This window comes from Hemibagrus wyckioides, linkage group LG25 (assembly GCF_019097595.1).
Source record: "Hemibagrus wyckioides isolate EC202008001 linkage group LG25, SWU_Hwy_1.0, whole genome shotgun sequence".
NCBI lineage: Eukaryota > Metazoa > Chordata > Actinopteri > Siluriformes > Bagridae > Hemibagrus > Hemibagrus wyckioides.
In genome coordinates, this window is record NC_080734.1 from 1,088,392 (window position 1) to 1,103,391 (window position 15,000).

Genomic DNA, 15,000 nt, shown 5'->3' on the forward strand with positions numbered 1-15,000 from the left:
GTGGAAAGAATAGCTTTTTTAGATAAATTATGCAATGTTTTAGAAACTTGTGACACAGAGGAGTTTTTATTTGTTGGTGGTGATTTTAACTGTACTTTAGAAAACAGTGACCGCAACCATATAGAGCCACACATGCCTTCAAGAAGAAGGCTCCTACACACTGTTGAAAAACACGAGTTAAGTGATGTTTGGAGAAACATGCATAAAACTCAAAAACAGTACACCTGGGCTCATGCTGCTGATGGAAAGGTATCATTAGCAAGGTTAGACAGGTTTTATGTCCCAAAGCACCACTTGAACACCATAAAAAGTTGTGTTATTAGTCCGGTTGGTTTTTCAGACCACAGCTTGGTTTTATGTGTTTCAGTTTTAAATTGTATTAAACCGAAGAGTTCTTACTGGCATTTTAACACAGTGCTTTACTGAAGAGGGACTGCTACCAGCATTTTATAGAGATCCTTTTACTTTTTTTCTGGAGAAATTTCAGGACCTTGACAGACATAAAGAAAAAGTGACTTTTATTTCTCTGCAACATTGGTGGGATTTTGGGAAAGCTCAAATAAAACAGTTGTGTCAACAGTACACTTATAATGTCTGGACAAGGGATTTGGTAAACTCAGGTCTATGAAACAACTAGAACCCGATGAGATAACAGAACTTCAGTTAGTTCGGAGCACAATCCACAGAGAACCAGAACCATATTCAGACCCTCACAGTCAAAAAGAAAAAGTTATCGGACCTCCTTGAGTTTAAAGCACAAGGTGCATTAATAAGGTCACGATTCCAGAACGCCGAACCAGATGGACGCCCCCTCAAAGTTGTTTTTTAGCCTTGAAAAAACTCTAGAACGGACATAAAAACGTTTTATTCACAGCCTGCGCTCTGAGTCTGGACACCTTTTATCTGATACAGCTGACATTAGGAAAAGGGCGGTTAGTTTTTGGCCATGAAAAACTCTATCAATGTGAGTACAGAGAACACACCACAGTACAGAGCTTTTTAGAAGACCTGCCCCGAAGCGTCACATGACTCCAATACAGAGCTGAGTGCAGATATAACACCAGCAGAGCTGCACAAAGCATTAATGAGTATGGAGTGTGGCAGAGCGCCCTGGCATAGACGGGCTTCCGTCAGAGTTTTATAAGTCTTTCTGGCATGTTTTAAGGGATGACTTACTCCCTTGAGGTTTTGAACGACAGCTTGACAAGAGGACTGCTACCATTAAGTTGTAGGAGAGCAGTCCTCACTCTTTTACCCAGAGAAAAAGGGGACCTGACAGACATAAAAGAACTGGAGACCTGTTTCATTGCTTTGTAGTGATTACAAGATGCTGTCTAAAGTTTTAGCTACAAGACTGGTAGAAGTGTTCTGTGAAGAGGTTTTAAACGCAGATCAGACCTACTGCATACCCGGGAGGTCCATATTTGACAACATCTCATTAGTTCGAGACATTTTCAGTGTCTCCAAACTTTTTGGGCTGAATATGGGTTTCATTTCCATAGACCAAGAGAAAGCCTTCGATCGAAGTTGAACACAGCTACCTTTGGAAAACCCTTAATGCTTTTGGTTTTAGCTCAGATTTTATTTCCAAAGTACAAACTCTATACTGCATGACATAGAAAGTGTACTGAAACTCAATGGTGGCTTATGTGCTCCGTTTAAGGTGTGTAGGGGGGTAAGGCAGGGCTGCTCTCTCTCAGGGATGCTTTTACACTCTGGCCATTGAACCCTTTCTGAATACGCTTAGGGCCAGGCTGTAAGGGTGTCATAATCCCTGACTGCCCGAACGCTATCCGCCTGTCGGCCTACGCAGATGACGTTGTAATAATGGTCGACAGTCAGAGTGATATAGACATGTTACACAGGGTGTCCAAGGACTTTGGAGCGGTTTCCTCTGCAAAGATAAACTGGTCTAAGAGCGAGGCTGTTTTAGTCGGCCAGTGGGTAGGCGAGGTACCTAAACTCCCCGAGGCCTAAGTTGGAAAAGCGAAGGCTTTAAGTATCTAGGCGTGTACCTGGGTAATGACTCGTTCGCACAGAGAAACTGGGAAGGGGTCATTGAAAAAGTAACTGGTCGCCTAGAAAAGTGGAAGTGGCTGGTGCCTAAAATGTCTTACAGGGGGCGAACGCTAATTATTAACAATCTGGTAGCATCGTCTCTGTGGCATAAAATAGCCTGTATAGACCCTCCTACAGACCTTTTAATGAAAATCCAGTCGATTTTATTAGACTTTTTTTGGGATAAGTTGCACTGGGTGCCACGCGGCATTTTATACTTACCCAAAGAGGAAGGTGGGCAAGGTCTTATACATTTACAGAGCAGAACTGCAAAGTTTTTACAGAAGTTTTTATGCGGCTCAAAGTCTTTTAGCTGGAAACAAGTGTCCAGTGCCATTTTAAGATCTTTTGGGCAGATGAGAATGGACAAGGCACTCTTTTTAATGAATCCAGAGAGACTGAACACTGCAAGACTGCCTGCTTTTTATCACAACTTGTTCAGAATCTGGAGACTTTTTAGGGTGCAAAGAACCACAGCCACAGACTCTCTTCACTGGCTACTTCAGGAGCCTCTGGTATACGGGGCACGCCTGGACGTCGGGGACTCTTCACTGTCGCAGTCTCTCCTCGCGTCTGGTGTCACCACCCTCAAACACCTGGTGGACGTCGCCGGACCTCACCTACAGAACGTTGATGGAGTAGCTGCTCGGCTAGGCGTGAGGTCAAAGAGGGCGGTGAGCCAGCTGCTGCGGAAGTGGACTCTGGTCATCTCGCGTGAGGAGAGGGAAATGCTCATGGACTACTCCAGTGGAACTGAAAGCCCCGACTCAGAGGACCCGTTTCCTGAACTTGCACTGTCTGTGGACTGTGGACAGGAAGGCACTGGTCACTTTTTGGACTGTAAAAATATCACAAACATGAACTTTTTTAATGTGACTGGGAAAACGTTTTATAAAGCATGTGTCAAAGTTTTTAATATGCGGTCGCTGAGGGGGAGAGTGGACACACCCTGGCGCACTGTCCTCGGTTTGAGTGAGGAAGAGCGTCCAGAGTGGAGGTCACTCTATAAGCCACCATTGCCGAAAAGAACTGGGGATTTACAATGGAGAATTTTACATGGTATTGTTGCGGTCAATGCTTTTATCTCTGTTCTCTGTCCCCAGGCCGGCCACTCGTGTCCCTTCTGTAATCAAAGAGAGACTATCTTTCATGCTTTCACAGAATGTTCCAGACTACAGTCTCTCTTTACCGTTTTACAGAACATTTTTAGCGTTTTTGACGAAAAGTTTTCACTAAAAGTATTTATTCTTGGTTTTAGGTACACACACAAGAGACGAGCTCGATGCCAGCTTTTAAACTTTGTTCTGGGGCAAGCGAAAATGGGCATTTACATCAGTCGAAAGCACCAGGTTGAACAAAATGGCTGTCGCAATGTTGTAATGGTCACTACAGCACTCATAAAGTCCAGGATTCTGATTGACTTTGTGTTCTATAAAAAAACAAAGAACCTGTCTGTGTTTGAGGAAACCTGGTGTTGTAGAGGAGCCCTGTGTTGTGTTGTCGATGAAAAACTGCAATTTGCACATACACTGTCTTAATTATTTATTTATTTACCTTTTAACCCCATCCTTTAATTGACATTTTTCTCTATTTATTGGTATTCACTGAGAAGATGTAAATAAAGGTTTTTTCAAATTCAATTCTCTGTCTCTCTCTCTCTCTCTCTCTCTCTCTCTCTCTCTCTCTGTCTGTCTCTCTCTCTCTCTCTTTCTTTAGAGCTGAGGATCACGTTACACAGGAGGAATGTCCTGAAGTTAAAGTCAACGCACACACACACACACACACACACACACACACACACACACACACACACACAGAAACATTTTAATAGAGACAAGATGTTGGTGATGTTAGTGTGGAGCTCAGGTGGAGAACATAGGAACAGAACCGCTGTTCTGGAAACACACACACACACACACACACAATCTTAAACGCTGACGCTCGCGACACAAATGTGATAATTACAGTAAATTACACACCGGCACTCCGGTGCAGCTGCTCAACTCGCTCGCGCCTCACGTGCAGCTTCTTTATTATTATTATTATTATTATTATTATTATTATTATTATTATTATTATTATTATCTGTTTATTAACCTCAACTTTCTTACAGCTTACATTTTAAATACAATTTTCATCACACACACACACATATATATATATATATACACTACTCACAAAAAGTTAAGGATATTCGGCTTTCAGGTGAAATTTCAGGATGCACCTAAAATGCACTATAACCTTTCCAGGTGAACTTAATTTGACCTTCTCTACACTTCTGAATGCACATGTCCAACTGTTCAGTGTTTCAGTACTTTCTGCAGAACTTGCTGTTCTCTAACAAGGTGCTTAACGGCAAAATTCACAACTGGTGTTTGATCCATGAATCCACCAATAAATTTTCTGGTTCCATTAGAATTGGTATTTAAACAGTCCTCTTCATCATGCTGTTCACATTTTGACATCATGAGACCAAGACCACACCTAACAACTGATCAACAGAACCTCACCATTGTGAGGCTTCAAACAGGATGTTCTCAGAGGGAAGTGGCCACTGAGCTTAGAGTGTCACAGAGTGTCATCAGCAGGTTGGGACAGAGATACAGAGAGACTGGAAGAGTCACAGAAATCCACATCCCACGTTGATGACCGCTTCATTGTGAACAGTGCCCTGCAGAACCAGATGATGAATGCCACTCAACTCCAGCCACATTTAAGGGAGGTGAGAGGAACCCAAGTGTCACATCAGACCATTCCAAACCATTTACATCAGCGTCTGTGTGCTAGACGACCTGCAAGGGTACCTGACCACACCCCCAGGCACAGGCGTCGGGCCAGGGAGCATTTACACTGGACGAGGGACCGGTGGGCCTCAATGTTGTTCTCTGATGAAAGTCGATTCACGTTGAGCAGAAATGATGGACCCAACAATGTTGGAGACGTCAGGGAGAGCGCTATGCATCAGCCACTGTTGTGGTGGTGTTACAGTCTGGACAGGTGTGTCCACTCAATACAGAACTGACCTACATCTTGTGAATGGTACAGTGACAAGCCAATACTACCTGAATAACATCATTAATCCAGTCATTGTGCCCCTGCATGAACAACACAGGCCTAATTTCATCTTCATGGACGACAATGCTCCAGCTCATCGAGGAGCATCATTAGGGAACGGCTGCTGGAGGCTGGGGTACCTCAAATGGAGTGACCTGCACTTTCTCCAGACCTGAATCCCATAGAAAACCTCTGGGATCAGCCGAGTTGCCGTGTAGAGGCTCGTAACCCTGCACCCCAGAACCTCAATGACCTGAGGGCCGCCCTTCAAGAAGAGTGGAATGCCATGCCTCAGCAGACAATAAGTCGACTCGTGAACAGCATGAGACGTCGTGGTCAAGCTGTAATTGATGGTCAAGGGCACATGACAGATTATTGAGACATTGAGATTTTTTGTTGTGGTATACCCACCACTGTTGTTGGCTTTTGTTTCAATAAATTGTTTGAGATGAGGAAATCACCACTGCAGCTTCTACTTAAATGCCCTACTTTCATGATATAATATCACTGTAGTGTGAACTTTTTACATTTTCCATAAATTTCACCCAAAAGACAAATATCCTTAACTTTTTTTCTATATACAGTACCAGTGAAAAGTTTGGACACACCTTTTAATTCAATGTTTTTTATTTAGGGATTTATTTTCTACATTCTAGAACAATCCTGAAGATTTCAAAACTATGAAATAACACACATGGACTTCAGTAATCCATATGTAATGACAACAAAAAACAGTCAGTTGTTATTTTAAGACACGAAGGTCAGGTGTTCTGGAATAGTTCTTGCAAGAACAGTATTATATATATATATATATATATATAGAGAGAGAGAGAGAGAGAGAGAGAGAGAGACCTTTATTTTATTTTATTTTATTTTTCTCTATTAAATGTGCTAAAATAAAACTCTTTTGTTTAAGATGTAGAGAGATATTGAGATCAGTTGTGGAGGTAAACATCCATGTAGAGGAAGTGAATAAAATTATACATCATATAAATGCATAACTTTCTTTACACAAATCCTACATTTAACATAAATCCTTTCTCTTACACAAATCTCCTGGATAAAAAAATGATTTATGAGTTTTATTTATTTTCTGTGGCTGAGTGCAGGAGTGACCACACTGACCATAATAATCACTCTGTACATCTGAGATGAACCAAAAACCATCTCACACCAACCACCAGCAGAACACATACACTGATAGATAGATAGATAGATAGATAGATAGATAGATAGATAGATAGATAGATAGATAGATAGATAGACAGTGTGATGTAAAAGTGTGTGTGTGTGGATCTATCTATCTATCTATCTATCTATCTATCTATCTATCTATCTATCTATCTATCTATCTATCTATCAGTGTGTCTTTTTATTGTTCTCCGCAGCGCCTCACGCGGGGCGGAAACGCATTCCTCACGAGAGAAAGAGAGAGAGAGAGAGAGAGAGAGAGAGAGGGGAGGGATCTAGAAGTGAGAGGGAGAGACGGTGAGAGTGAGAGTGTGAGTGGAGGAGTGAGGACCGGAGCTCCGACACTTTTCCTCCACTTTTCCGATCATTCTTCCAGTTATCCCCCTCTCTCTTGCTGTCTCGCGCGCGCTGTGGAATTCGGTCGGGAGTCTCGCGCATAGTTGAACTGGATCTGCAGAACCGGAGCCTGTGAGGAGTATGTGAGGAAAAGGAGAAAAGAAAGAAAAAGAGACGGGGGAATAGAGTGAAGAGGAAGAAGAAGAAAAGGAAGAGGGGGAAGACAGGATGTGGAGGTGTCCGAGACAGAGCGCGAGCTCTTTTTTATTACCGACCCGGGTTTACCGAACCGGAGCGGATTTCCGGAGCGCGTGAAGAACAGAACAGAGGAATTACTGAGTGGATGAAGTGCAGAAGAGTGAGCTGGATGAGTGCACGCGCAAGGAGAAAGGTACAACACTACACCACACTATACTACACAATAATATATTATACTACACCACACTATACTACACAATAATATATTATACTACACCACACTACACCACACTATACTACACAATAATATATTATACTACACCACACTATACTACACAATAATATATTATACTACACCACACTATACTACACAATAATATATTATACTACACCACACTACACCACACTATACTACACAATAATATATTATACTACACCACACTATACTACACAATAATATATTATACTACACCACACTATACTACACAATAATATATTATACTACACCACACTATACTACACAATAATATATTATACTACACCACACTATACTACACAATAATATATTATACTACACCACACTACACCACACTATACTACACAATAATATATTATACTACACCACACTATACTACACAATAATATATTATTTAAAATTAGTGTAATTTTATTTATCAAAAAAATATAAAAAATAATAAAATATACAAAATATATAACATTATTTTGATTATTTTATTCTGCCTTGTAAAAAGGATATAAATAATAGAGCCAACAAAAAGCCATGAAAGAAGGCATGAAAATAAATAATAAAATTAATTTAAATAAGAATTTAAAATTAAATTGTAAATTTTATATCATGGATTAAATTAAAGTAAAAACAAAATCAAAAATAAAATCCAGTGATAAAAATTCCAGACTGTATCACTGATACACACCAGAGGGAATAATGAAATAAAAATATAATTATATTGTGTAAATAAAGGCTGAAAGTGGTCAGGTTCTGTTAGCAGGTTTTATCTTCTAATGTTTAATATTTCTCTGAAACAAAGCTTCACATCACGTCTCTATCAAATCTTCCTCTTCTGAAAACCATTTCATTTATATGATCATAAAGTAAAAGTGTTAAAAAATGAAATAAAAATGTAAAAATAAAATAAATAAATGTTCAGGTGAAACAGGAGAAAAGAAAGAAAAGTTTATTACTTTTTATTACTTTATTACTGAAAGAGGCATGAATTTAAAAAGAAATCTAAATAAATAAAGTAAATCATCAACTTTAAGATTTTTTATTTTTTTATTTTTAAACATTCCATATTTATTTGATTTAAATTCCATAAAAATATTGATGTCTTCTTAATATCACTTTTTTTTTTTTGTTTTTTCAGATTTTTTCCTGATATAAAAGCCTGCTTTCTTATACTTAAAAAAATGCGTTAATGTCCTGTGTACAGTCGCGTACGCTCCGTTAGCGCTGCGTGTGTTTGGTAAATAATTGTGTAAATCTCAGGCTGTGATGTGGGCAGATGAACCTGGAGGACCAGTTCAGTCACACGTCCTCTTATTTAACATCTCACTCGTCTGCTGTCCCGGCTGCCGGTCATCATGTCTGTGCTCTCACGTCCACCTCGCCGCTTCAGCTGAGACATTTCTCACGTTTACAAATTAATTAATTAATTTATTTATTATTTATTTATGTTCAGAATAAATTCATTTAAAAACATAATAATAATAATAATAATAATAATAATGACCAAGATAATATATATATATATATATATATATATATTTTTTTTTTTTTTTTTTTTTTTTTTTCTATTTTACATATTACAATAAAGAAAAATAAAAAATTTTAAATGATGAAGAATGAAAACATTTGCTCTAATAAAATAAAATATTATTCTTGTGTTCTGGGCTTGAGCCAAATGATAAACTTGTTATTATTATTATTATTATTATTATTATTATTATTATTATTATTATTATTATTATTATTATAATACTTGATGACAACTTTAAGATAAATTTCAGCTTTTTTCTGAATAAAGTTGTGTGTGTTGTTTTTGTATTAAAACCCTGAACTCTGTGAGGTCTGTGTCGGAGCCGAGCGAGGAACCCAACATCAGCGTAATTACAGACGTTCTTTAGAGACCTGAACTGAATTCCTCTGTGTATTTAACCTGCAGACAAACGCTTTAAAAGAGGGAATAAAGAACCTCACGCTAATTTACTGTAAAATTCTCTGATTTCACTCAAAATGATGAATAAAGAAAAGTTAGAAAAGGTTCAGTGTGAAAGTTCATGAAGAATGGACATGAGAAACGATGACAGACTTTACATCAGAGAGCAGAACCCTGAACCCTTAAAGAACCCTGAACTATCCACTCAACCCTTGTGTTCTAGAAACGTCTTTTTCAGTATTTGAACATATGAACACCAAGAACCTGACAAGAACTTAACATTTAGCTTCCTTCTTTCTTTTTATTTTGTTCTTTCTTTCTTTCTTTCTTTCTTTCTTTCTTTCTTTCTTTCTTTCTTTCTACTTAAAATCCATATATTGCAGGGTTCTGTTATTATTTCTATTATTATTATGTTTAAGGGTTCTATGTAGAACCGTTCAGAAACAGTTGGATGTTTAATATTTATTAACTTCCTAAAACATTTGCTAACAGGGAAATACTCCGCTGCAGGGTTCTGGAGTCTCTTTAAAGGTTCTCACACAGGTACAAACAGGTTCAAGGGTTCCTTAGAGTTCAGAGTATAAATAAAGAGCTCTCAGCTTCCTAAGCCTTTATTATTGTAGGGTTCTAATAAGAGGGTTCCTCCAGAGGGGCAAGCAAAGAACCCTTCAGGATTCCAAAAATCTTCCAGCGTTAAACTTTACACTCTGATTGTAAAAGGCACACGTGTGTGTATGTGTGTGTGTGTGTGTGTGTATATATGTGTGTGTGTGTGTGCGTGTATATGTGTGTGTTTGTATCTGCGAGCACACGTGTGTGTGTGTGTGTGTATGTGTATATATATATGTGTGTGTGTGTGTGTGTGTGTATGTGTATATATATATATATATGTGTGTGTGTGTGTGTGTGTGCGTGTTTGTGTGTGTGTGTGTGTGTATGTGTATATATATATGTGTGTGTGTGCGTGTTTGTGTGTGTGTTTGTATCTGTGGGCACACGTGTGTGTATGTGTGTGTATGTGTTTGTATGTGTTTGTATGCATGTGTGTTTGTATGTATGTTTTGTATGAGTGTGTATGAGTGTGTGTGTGTGTGTGTCTGTGTGTGTATTAAATATAAACAGAATCATCTGTTCTGTGGTGGTGTTTGTATTCATCCCGCATTGAAGTGTCTCCCTATGACCTTAACCTCATTTCAGTCTGGTGGTCAGTGGATCAGTGTGTAACCCTGCAGTCTGGGGTCAGCTCTTAAATCCTGGACACTGGATAAATAGTGCGTATCGATCATTTATTGCTGGTGAAGCGGCTAAATGATCCTGCTGTCCCATTCCACCTGACAGCTGCTTCATCACTGCTCCCCTTCCTCCTCCTTCACTCTTCATTCTCTCTCTCACAACCAAACACTAAACTACACAATGACAACACACACACACACACACACACCAGGCCACTCACCTGCCAGAGTCTGTTCCTGTGTAAATACAGCAGGTTTATTTACGTTAATAGCAATTTATCATCCACACCTTAACCTCAAATACATTACTGTCAGCTTTCATTCATGTCTGCTGTTGTTGGTATTGTTGCGGTTGTTGTTTCTGTTGTTGTTTTTGCTGCTGTTGTTGTGGTTGTAGTTGTTGCTGTTGTTGTTGTTGTGGTTGTGTTGCCATGGTGAGTTTAAAGGCTTATTTTATTGTATGATGTTCCGTGTTTTGCGTGTCTGTGAATTTAGGGGCTTTTCTGTGGAAATTCCCTCTTCACCTCAGACTGCTGCAGTTCCAAGTAGAACCGATGTTTCATCCAATAAACCCTTAAAGAACCTTTTTCTCTGTGAGTGTGTATTAATGGAGTACATGTGAAATACAACCACACAATAATATTACCAGGTTCTAATTTTACTTGTGTATGGATATTTTAATATCATTTAAGGTTTATTAAGGGTTCATTGTATAATAAAGGATTCAAAACTTCTGAAAGGGGTTCTTTAATGGTTCTTTAAAGTTAAATTGAATAAATAAAGGTTCTTATCTTCTAAAATGGTTCTTCTTAAATAATGTGTAAGTTTGTACCACACACTTAAAGGGTTCTTCAAGGGTTCTTTGGATAATTAAGGGTTAATATTTTTTATTTTATTATTTATTTACTAGCATCTGTAACCTGGCATGATTCCATTTAGAACCATTTTTGAAAGCTAAGAACCTTTAATTATGTAGTGAAGCTTACAGAACCCTTTAAAAACCCTTTTTTTGTAGAAGTGATGTTTTAATGTTCTTATAATTAATAATAATTATCTGAGTTAGTTTCAGATCCCAGAAATAAATATTGACGTGACTTTTAGACTGAAGTAATCAACTCTGAATAAGAACTTAAAAAAAAAAAAAAGATTTAATAGGATTTTTTTTTAACTGCACAATGGTTCTACTGGAACACTCTGCGCAGAGAGAACCCACAGAGGGACAAGCAGAAAAACTTTTAATGGTTAAAGAAATGCCAGGTTCTTTAATGGGTCACTGGATAACAATCAGCTCTTGGCTTCTTAAAATGATTCTACATGGAACCCTGTCTGATGGGGAACCAACAACAGTGCCGTGTTCTTTAAGGGTTTAAATGTTTCTCTTTAAGTGATGAAGAAACTCTAATGAAGCTCACACTCCAGCACTTTCTGTCTTTTTAACTTTTTTCTGTCTTATAACAAATTGAACATTTAAAATCTTGACAAAGACAAGTTTGTTTTATGAGCAATGATTTATTCAAAATATAACTCAAGGACAGTTGGCATCTACGTTTCCAATAATTCTTTAATTCTATAATTATAAAGTAAACAATGAAAGCTCTTTCAGGTTCCTTAAATAAACGGGCCTCCGTTTTCCTTTCTGGCCGTTGGTTTGAGAGTTTACTTTAAAATGTTTGTTTTAATTCCTGATGATCCAGACGGTGTAACATTCCGTGTTTTGAGTCTAACCTTCGGATACAGCGGACTAATTTAAAAATTATAACACACCTTTATTTGTCTTTTCATGATGGAAGTGTTTTACTTTTTGCAAATCTATTTTAATGTTGAATTATTTCTGTAGAAATGAGTTCATGTCTCTTTGACCAAAAGCTGGTAAAATGTCTGCTCCGTTTTGGTGCATTGAAGAAAAAGTGAAAAAAGCGGAATTTTAATCAGCCTTTCTCTTTCTTCCCGCAGGTCCCGGGCTCCAGATGTCCCACCGCCTGAAATTGTCCTGGGTTGAGACCCAGTGGAGTGTAACGGAGAGGAAAGGAGGAGTCGTGGGCTTCTCAGCTTCAGGGCTGCTGTTGCAATTTCACACAGGCTCTGGGCCAAACGAGTCCTGCCGTGCTTTGATATTTTAGCATGGATGGCGCCAATCACGGACCCTCTGACCTCAAGAACCAGATCGTGGCGCTGAGGTGGAGGACTAGCAATTATCAAAGGATTAACCCCGGACTTCCTCTCTGCGAACTGTGTATTAGTGTGATCCTATAAAGCACCTCGCTGGATTTACTTCTCCGCCTCCTAAATCACAGATTTTGCGGGTGGCTTTGAATTTTTTTTCTTTTTCTTTCTTTTATTCTCATTTTCCCGCAATGGAGTTCCAAGTCGGACTATGGAATAACGATTGGACCTCATTTGTTCGATTTTGGTTCACGGTGTTGCTGAGTTTGCATGTGCAGTTTGATCCCGTTGCATCATGTCCCAAAGAATGTCGTTGTGACAAAACGTTTATATACTGTAACGAGAGGAGTTTGACGTCTGTGCCTCTGGGGATTGGGGAGGGATACAAGATCCTTTACCTCCACAACAACCAGATCAACAGCGCTGGATTTCCGATGGAACTCCATAATGTTGCATCAGTGGAGACTGTCTATTTGTACGGGAACCAGCTGGACGAGTTCCCCCTCAACCTTCCCAGAAACGTGAAAGTACTCCATTTACAGGAAAACAACATTCAGACCATTTCCAGAGCAGCACTTGCCCAGCTACCCAAACTGGAAGAACTGCACTTGGATGACAACTCCATCTCCACAGTCGGGGTGGAGGAAGGGGCTTTTCGGGAAGCGGTAAACCTAAAGCTCCTCTTTCTTACCAAGAATCACTTGAGCAGTGTTCCTATCGGATTACCAGCAGATCTTAAGGAACTGCGTCTGGATGAAAACCGTATCGCAGTGATAGATGAAGGAGCTTTTCAGAATGTTACCAATCTCCAGCGTCTGGTGCTGGATGGAAATCTTCTGGAGGATGACGCCATCGCTCCTGGTACCTTTAAGAACCTGGTCAACCTCAAAGAGCTTTCGTTATCCCGGAATTCTCTCACCAAGCCACCGCCTTTGCTTCCTTCGGTGTCTCTTGCTAAACTGAATCTGCAGGAGAACCAGATTGAAAGCATCCCTGCTTTGGTTTTCTCCGAGCTCAGGAAGCTTGAGAAGCTCGACCTTTCTACAAACCAGCTACAGACTGTTCCACAGGGTGTGTTTGATGGACTGAGCAGCCTTACACATCTCAATGTTCGGGGCAACCCTTGGCGCTGTGATTGCGCTATTAAGTGGATTGTTTTTTGGCTGAAGTCCTTACCATCTTCTGTGAACGTCCGAGGATTTACATGTCACCAACCAGAAAGGTTAAAGGGCATGACCATCCGAGAACTCAACCTTGATGTCATTCAGTGTCCAGCTGGTACTGAAATTGACCCGTGGCTCAGTCGCTTACCTTCGTCTCCATCACCACCTCATAGAACCACCATCCTACCCAGAACCACGTCCATCACCACCATGTCATCCACAGTTTTCCACCCAACCACAACCATTCCCACACTTCCGGTGCCCAATTTCCCGCCCGCTCCCTATCCACCCTATGAAGACCCTTTGAAAATATCCTTGAATGTGGTGAATGGCACGTGTGTGGAGGTCAGCTGGGAATCTTATTTCACCGTGACGGCTTATAAAGTCACCTGGGTCAAGAGGAACCAGAACTTAATGATGGATATTAGCCAAGAGAGGACGGTTCCTGGAGAGCAAAGGAGGCTTAACTTGTATGACTTGGAACCTAGATCCAAGTACCGCATCTGTGTTTACATTCTGGATTCCTTAAATAGTTACAGACCCGGAGAGGATACCATCTGTTCGGAGATCAGGACCAAATCGGCCTCTAGAACCACCAACAACTCGGAGTCGGATCCGGTGGCGCAACAGGACGTCACATCTACGTTCCTTTTAGCCGGCGTGATCGGTGGTGTCGTGCTGCTCGTTTTGATCATATTACTGAGTCTGTTTTGTTGGTACATGCACAAGAAGAGCAGGTCTTCCTGTTCCTCGTCCAAATGGAAATACAACAGAGGCAGGAGAAAAGACGACTACTGTGAAGCCGGCACCAAGAAGGATAACTCTATCCTGGAAATGACCGAGACCAGCTTCCAGATTGTGCCATTGAACAATGAGCAGCTTCTAAAGGGCGATTTCAGGATCCAGCCCATTTACACGCCCAACGTTGGCATTGGATACAGAGACTGCCACCTCAGCAACAACAGCATTGTTTACTGCAAAAGCAGCAATGTTCCTGGTGTGGAATTCTGCCACACGTGACGCTATGAGCTATTTTTTTAAAGACATAATAAACATTCACTGTACGATTGTACAGTGCACACACACACACACACACATAAACACAAACTCACACAGTTTTATATCGAAAGCAAAATCTAACTATGAATATATTCCCTCATGCTAATTTATATCGCAGATGTGGAATTCAGCTTTGGGTTTGTTCTTTATTTTTCTTAGCAAATGGTTTTGTAATTAGCATGGACCGGTGTGAGTCCGTTGTGTTTGTGTAATCAAGGCTGGTGTTAAGTGCATTAGTCTAGGTTTTCTGCCTCTGGGGTGTGAACGTGGATACCTCGCTAAGACCCTGAATATAAACCCCTGTGGAGAAACGGTAGTTAAGATAACAAAGCGGTCAGGAAAATGAAACGGCGCTGATTAGCCTGCAAT

General features: G+C 39.9%; 1 protein-coding gene and 1 pseudogene across 1 annotated transcript in view; both read left to right on the forward strand.

Annotated features, from left to right (window-relative positions):
* LOC131345737 (NACHT, LRR and PYD domains-containing protein 3-like) overlaps positions 1 to 15,000 on the forward strand; it is a 566,556-nt pseudogene that overhangs the window by 177,890 nt on the left and 373,666 nt on the right.
* Positions 6,577 to 15,000, forward strand: part of flrt2 (fibronectin leucine rich transmembrane protein 2) — a 10,722-nt gene continuing 2,298 nt past the window's right edge. Inside the window, exons 1-2 of the mRNA XM_058378795.1 lie at positions 6,577 to 7,030; positions 12,200 to 15,000. The exon at positions 12,200 to 15,000 is cut by the window's right edge and continues 2,298 nt beyond it. Of these exons, the coding sequence (XP_058234778.1) occupies positions 12,601 to 14,592 (1,992 nt within the window). The 5' untranslated portion in view covers positions 6,577 to 7,030; positions 12,200 to 12,600 and the 3' untranslated portion in view covers positions 14,593 to 15,000. The remainder of the gene's footprint in view (positions 7,031 to 12,199) is intronic.